The sequence below is a fragment of the Lonchura striata genome, chromosome 1A (assembly GCF_050655825.1).
Source record: "Lonchura striata isolate lonStrDom1 chromosome 1A, ASM5065582v1, whole genome shotgun sequence".
Classification (NCBI taxonomy): Eukaryota; Metazoa; Chordata; class Aves; order Passeriformes; family Estrildidae; genus Lonchura; species Lonchura striata.
Genome location: NC_140741.1, coordinates 76,443,494 through 76,449,001, shown reverse-complemented (window position 1 = coordinate 76,449,001; position 5,508 = coordinate 76,443,494). Strand labels below are relative to the sequence as shown.

The window sequence follows — 5,508 nt, the reverse complement described above, 5'->3', positions numbered from 1 at the left end:
ATCCATCATCCATCATCCATCATCCATCCATCCATCATCCATCATCCATCCATCCATCATCCATCATCCATCATCCATCATCCATCCATCCATCATCCATCCATCCATCATCCATCATCCATCCATCCATCCATCATCCATCCATCCATCATCCATCCATCCATCATCCATCCATCCATCATCCATCATCCATCCATCATCCATCCATCCATCCATCATCCATCCATCCATCTATCCATCCATCCATCCATCCATCCATCCATCATCCATCCATCCATCCATCCATCCATCCATCCATCCATCCATCCATCCATCATCCATCATCCATCCATCCATCATCCATCCATCCTAATGCTCTTGTGCCTGGTGTGACCCTCTGTGGGACCCGCTGCAGGCACAGGACATTCCCTCACAGCTTCAGCCCCACACTCCAGAGCAGAGCCCCACGGTGGGCTGGGCCCCATCCCAAAGACCCCTGACCAGAGCTGGCCCCATCCCATAGCGCCAGACCAGAGCTGGGCCCACACAGTGTTGCCCAGGCCCTGTCCCTGGTCCCTGTCCCTGGGCACTGTCCCTGGGGCCTGTCCCCAGGCAGTGTCCCCTGCCCTGTCCCCAAGCCCTGACCCTGATCCCTGTCCCTGGTCACTGTCCCCAAGCCCTGTCACCAGGCACTGTCCCCCAGGCGCTGTCCCCGGGCACTGTCCCCAGGCACTGTCCCCAAGCCCTGTCACCAGGCACTGTCCCCCAGGCGCTGTCCCCGGGCACTGTCCCCAGGCACTGTCCCCAAGCCCTGTCCCCAGGCAGTGTCCCCTGCCCTGTCCCCAAGCCCTGACCCCGGTGCCTGTCCTCGGTGCCTGTCCCCTGCCCTGTCCCCAGGCACTGTCCCCAAGCCCTGTAACCAGGCTCTGTCCCCAGGCTCTGTCCCCAGGCAGTGTCCCCTGCCCTGTCCCCGGCTGGCACCGCGTCCCTTCGGGCCGGGCAGTGGCTCTGATCGCCCCGGGCTGCCCCGGCGGGGCCGGGCCCGGGCACAGCCCAGGGGCCGCAGCCCGGGGAGCGGGGGCGGCCGGGCTCGGCGCTGCGGGCGGCTCCGCGGGGCTCCGAGGGCGGCGTGCGGCGGGACCGGAGCGCCGGGGAGGGCCGGGGCACTCAGCAGCGAGGCGGCCGTGGGAGGGCGGTGGGCCGAGGAATGCCCCGGCTAATCCTCCGCCCGCCGCCGGCTATTTAGGGAAGAACCGAGGCGCTCGCTGCTGGCCCCGCTCCCGGCTGGATCCCGGCCCGCGCCCCCTGCTCCGCTCCGGGCCGGGCTGCCCGGGGCACCGGGCACCGCGGAGCCCGGACGGGCGGATGGCCCCGCTCGGGGCTCGGAGCCGTGATCTCAGGGAGCAGCAATGCGGGGCAGCTGCCGGCCCAGAAACGTCCTTGTCCCGGCACGGCGCTGGCCCCGCGGGTCACCCAGCCTTGTCCTGCCCGCCCCGGGACACCGCCCGTCCCCCGCCACGCTCCGGGAGCCCCGGCTGCGGCTCCGCCGCCTCGGGAGCTGCCGGGATCCCGCGGCGGGACGGGGCTGCGGGCAGGCAGCGGCGCCCAGCTCCGGGGCTTTCTCCGCCCTCCTCTGCCGCTGCAGGATGACGGATGGAGGTCAAAGATGACACCATCAGCCTCTCCTCATCCCGGGCGCTGAATTTTCCCAGCTCTCTCCATTTACTGGGCCTTTGATTGGGAGAGCTTGAGCCAAAAAGGAGAAAATACCGGGGAATTCCTGGGTCCGGGGCAGCCAAATTTGATTAAAACCACTTCAGACATTAAAATGATTCGCCAACTAAATCAATGCAATGAGAACCTCCCCATCAATTCTGCCCTTCCCTCCTCGGTTTGTTTCGTCAGGGAAAGGTCACAGGAGCAGTGGTCAAGCCAGGCCTGCAGCCCGGCTAGGGTGGAAGTTCCCAGGGACAATCGTGTGTCCCCGGTGTCCTGAGGAGCTCCAGACCCTGCGTGTGGCTGTCCTGGCACGGTGCCTTTGCTGCAGGACGTCCTGGATTCGGTCCCTGCCCGGCTCCTGTTTGTGCCCACGTGCGGCCCTGCCTGTCCCAGAGAGCCCGGCCGCCTCCCGTGCCCGGCAGCTCTCAGGGCCCCTTCCTGCTGCCCTTGGTCACCCGAGCCCAGGGAGCTCCTCAGGGCTGGCTCCCAGCTCCCGGCCCCTTGCAGCGCCCAGGGAAGGGAACATCCCGTCACGGCTCCGTGAACTCAGCACCCCCCAAATAGCCCGGCCAGCCTGGCCCCCAGCAGGAGCGCTCCGGCCCCGGCGCGGGCCCGCGGATGATCTTACAGCCTGGGAAGCTCCAAACATGCTGCTCCTGCCCATAAAAAGCAAAGGGCTTTGGGCATGGAATCATCGGGAACACGGGGATTGCGCCAGCCAGGGGAGACGCTCCCAGGAGACAGCATTGTTGGAACAGTGAAAGGGCAGAGGGAGCTGAGGCTGGGGGCAGGGGGAGCCCCAAAACACAGCTCAGTCCCGCCCCTGACCCCTCCAAGTGTTTGTGAAACGCACCCAGAGCTCTGCTGCCGCCATTCGGCTCCTTGGCCGCCTCATCCCGACAGAAATACGCGACCCAAACTGTGCGCCAGAACCGGTTCTTCGGAACCCAGAGGTGGTTACTCTGTTATATTGTGATCCCAGTCTGGCCCATACCACCGCTCTGGAGACCATCCCAGAGAGCTGGAAGCTGGCAGAAGCCGTCCCCTCCCAGCAGTGCTTGAGGCTCAGGCCCTGGGCACCACCCCATCCGTGGAGCCCATCTGGTGGCAAGAGACTGCACAGGGAAGTCCTGGTCAGTGAGAAGCCCAGTTTCCGCCGGCAGGAAGAGGAAAAACACCTCACTGAAGCAATGCTACAATGGATAAAATTGGAATTTAATTAAGTTAAGGATATATTTGCAGAACTAGAAGATCCAAACTGCCCTCCCAGCACACCATGAGCTGCCCCCTGCCTGGACACACGTGGAGACAACGGTGTCTCCTGGGCCGCAGCTGGTCCTGCTCTTCTGCAATTCCCAGGAATTCTTTTTCCTTATCTTATCTGGCCACCCACGGCTGTCCTCATCCGCCACCATCGCCAGGGCCAGCCCGCAGGTCCGGGCGCAGGCGGACCTCCACCAGCCGGACGGCGCGGAGCAGCACGGCCAGCTGGGAGCACACTCGGGCCACCACGTCCAGCACAGGATCCGTCAGGTCCCGGACACCACCCAGCACCTTCAGCAGGAAGAGCAGGAGTGGCTGCAGCAGGCTGTGAAATGCCGCCGCCAGGAAGGGCTTCAGCACGTGGTCGCCGATGGCTGTCAGGACACCGACCACCAGCGCCTGGATTTGGGGTGAAATCCTGTGTTTGAGGGATACTTGCCAGCAGGAGTCACCAAACATGGGCTGAGACACAAAAATTCCACTATGGGAGAGGAAACATGCAACAGTGGGAAATGGAGGTTCCTCCTCCCAGTACTGAGGGACTTTGCCATCCTCAGCAGCTGCTCCGGCCGTGGCTCTGCAGGGCGGCTCACCTGGACCACGGCCTCGCCAAGGAAGCGGATCAGCTCCACCAGGAACAGGCTGAACACGCTGACCAGGCACCGCGGGATGGCAAAGAATTCCCGCAGCTTCCGCTGGATCGTCCACTCGGAGCTGCCGTGGAGAACAGGGAGGGTCAGAGCTGGGGAGCTGCGGGGATGGACCTCCATCCCGGAACAGATCCAGCATCCCAGGCAGCTCCTTGGCAGCACGTCCCAGCTCCACAGCCACCAGATCAGGGAGGAGAGAGCACTGGAGCCTGGAGCTGCGTTCCCACAGGCTCTCCCTGTATGGCCCAAACCCGCCTGAAGTAGCCCCAAAAGCCAGTCCATGGGGATGGCACCCAGAGCAGCGACTGGCCGGGGAAGCAGCAGCCCAGCTCCAGGGAATCCCATCCAACAGCACCCGGAGCAGCTCCGCGTGGGCAGTTCCGAGGCTCCCTCTCATGGCCACTGCCACGAGATGATCCGGAGATTTATTCCAGTTTCTCTTTCCAGAAAAATACAGAGTGCAGAGGGTGAATTGTGCCAGGCTGGGAGGAAACCCCAACCCAGCGGAGCAGCAGCGTGTCGGGAATGCGACGGCAGCAACATCGGTTTGGGGTGGAAGGAGCCACAGCAGGATGGCCCAAACCCTGAGGTTTTCCCCCATTTTGTCCCCGTTTCCCAGAATCCCAGCCGAGATGCTCGATGCTGCCACTCACACCCCCAGGATCCCACTCTGCAGAAACCCCCAATGAGGCCTGAGCAGACACCAGGGTGGATCCTGGGGGAAATATCCCTTTAGCACCCCATAACTGGTGGCTTTGCTGCCTCTCCCCATCTGGGATGAGGCCCTGGCCTGCGGCCAGGCTCACACAGGCTGCAGCTGTCCCTTGGGATCACCTGGGATCCCGGGAAGAGCAGGGACAGGCGAGAACGGGCACTGCGGTGGGACAAGCTGCAGAGCTGTCGGTGATCCAGCCGGGAATCCCCCGGCTCCTCTGCCCCGGGGACCCACGGGCTCCGCTCCTACCCCTGCTCACGGGACCTGAGCCTCTTTCCCTGGGAATCCACCGGGATCTGCTCTCCTCTTCCCCCGGGATCCACGGGGCTCTGCTCCCGCACCACCCGCCTGGATCCAGTGGGATCTGCTCCTCTCGAGAAAGCCCCGCTCCCGTTCCCAGCGGTCGCACCGAGATCGGGGCGAAAAATAACATTAAACCCCCGAGATCCGCAAGCTAAACCGGGCGAGACCGGCCCAGGCTCGTCGGGGCCCCCGAGTCCCCTCCGTCCCCCCGGGGCCATCCCGACAGCGGCACCGCCGGGGACACATCCGCACCCCGCCCCGCGGGGCAGCGCTCCAGGGTCCCGTCCCCGGCGGGTCCCGGGGCAGGGGGAGTCCCGGTACCTCCTTCGGTTCTTCCTCCCGGGGCGGGGCGGGGGCACCGGCGGCACCGGGGGGGCGCGGGGGGCACCGGGGGAACCCGGCGTGCGGCGGGGCGCGCCCGGCGCCATGCGAGCAGCCCCGCCCCAGAACAGCCCCGGCCCCCGGGACCGGCACCGCCCCCCAGGACCGGCACCGGCACCGCCCCCCGGGACAGACACCGCCCCCCGGGACCGGCACCGGCACCGGCACCGCCCCCCGGGACAGGCACCGCCCCCCGGGACCGGGACCGGCACCGCCCCCCGGGACAGACACCGCCCCCCGGGACCGGGACCGGCACCGGCACCGGCACCGCCCCCCGGGACCGGGACCGGCACCGGCACCGGCACCGCCCCCCGGGACAGACACCGCCCCCCGGGACCGGGACCGGCACCGGCACCGCCCACGGGCCCGGCCCCGCTGAGTTCCCGCCCTGGCCACGCCCCCCTAAGCCACGCCCCCTCGTTTGACAGACATCTGGTTCAGGGGCGGGGCCCCCACTGATGAATGACAGCGGGTGTAGCCAATCAAAGCCCGCGAGCG

The 5,508-nt window shown here is 66.0% G+C and overlaps 1 protein-coding gene across 1 annotated transcript; it reads right to left on the bottom strand.

Annotated features, from left to right (window-relative positions):
• Positions 1-2,892: 2,892 nt before the first annotated feature.
• Positions 2,893-5,074, bottom strand: LOC110479585 (uncharacterized). Its single transcript, XM_085569306.1, has 3 exons — positions 4,951-5,074; positions 3,555-3,675; positions 2,893-3,360 (listed from the first exon to the last, which is right to left on the bottom strand). Exons 1-3 carry the CDS (start codon positions 5,055-5,057, stop codon positions 3,100-3,102), a joined length of 489 nt encoding a protein of 162 aa, XP_085425432.1. The 5' UTR covers positions 5,058-5,074; the 3' UTR covers positions 2,893-3,099.
• Positions 5,075-5,508: the final 434 nt, after the last annotated feature.

Coding starts and splice junctions, on each gene's coding strand:
- LOC110479585 (XM_085569306.1), bottom strand. CDS start 5,057: ATGGCGCCGGGCGCGCCCCGCCGCACGCCGGGTTCCCCCGGTGCCCCC. Junction 3,676..4,950: donor GGGAGGAAGAACCGAAGGAG/GTACCGGGACTC, acceptor TCTCCACGGCAG/CTCCGAGTGGACGATCCAGC. Junction 3,361..3,554: donor TTGGCGAGGCCGTGGTCCAG/GTGAGCCGCCCT, acceptor CCCCAAATCCAG/GCGCTGGTGGTCGGTGTCCT.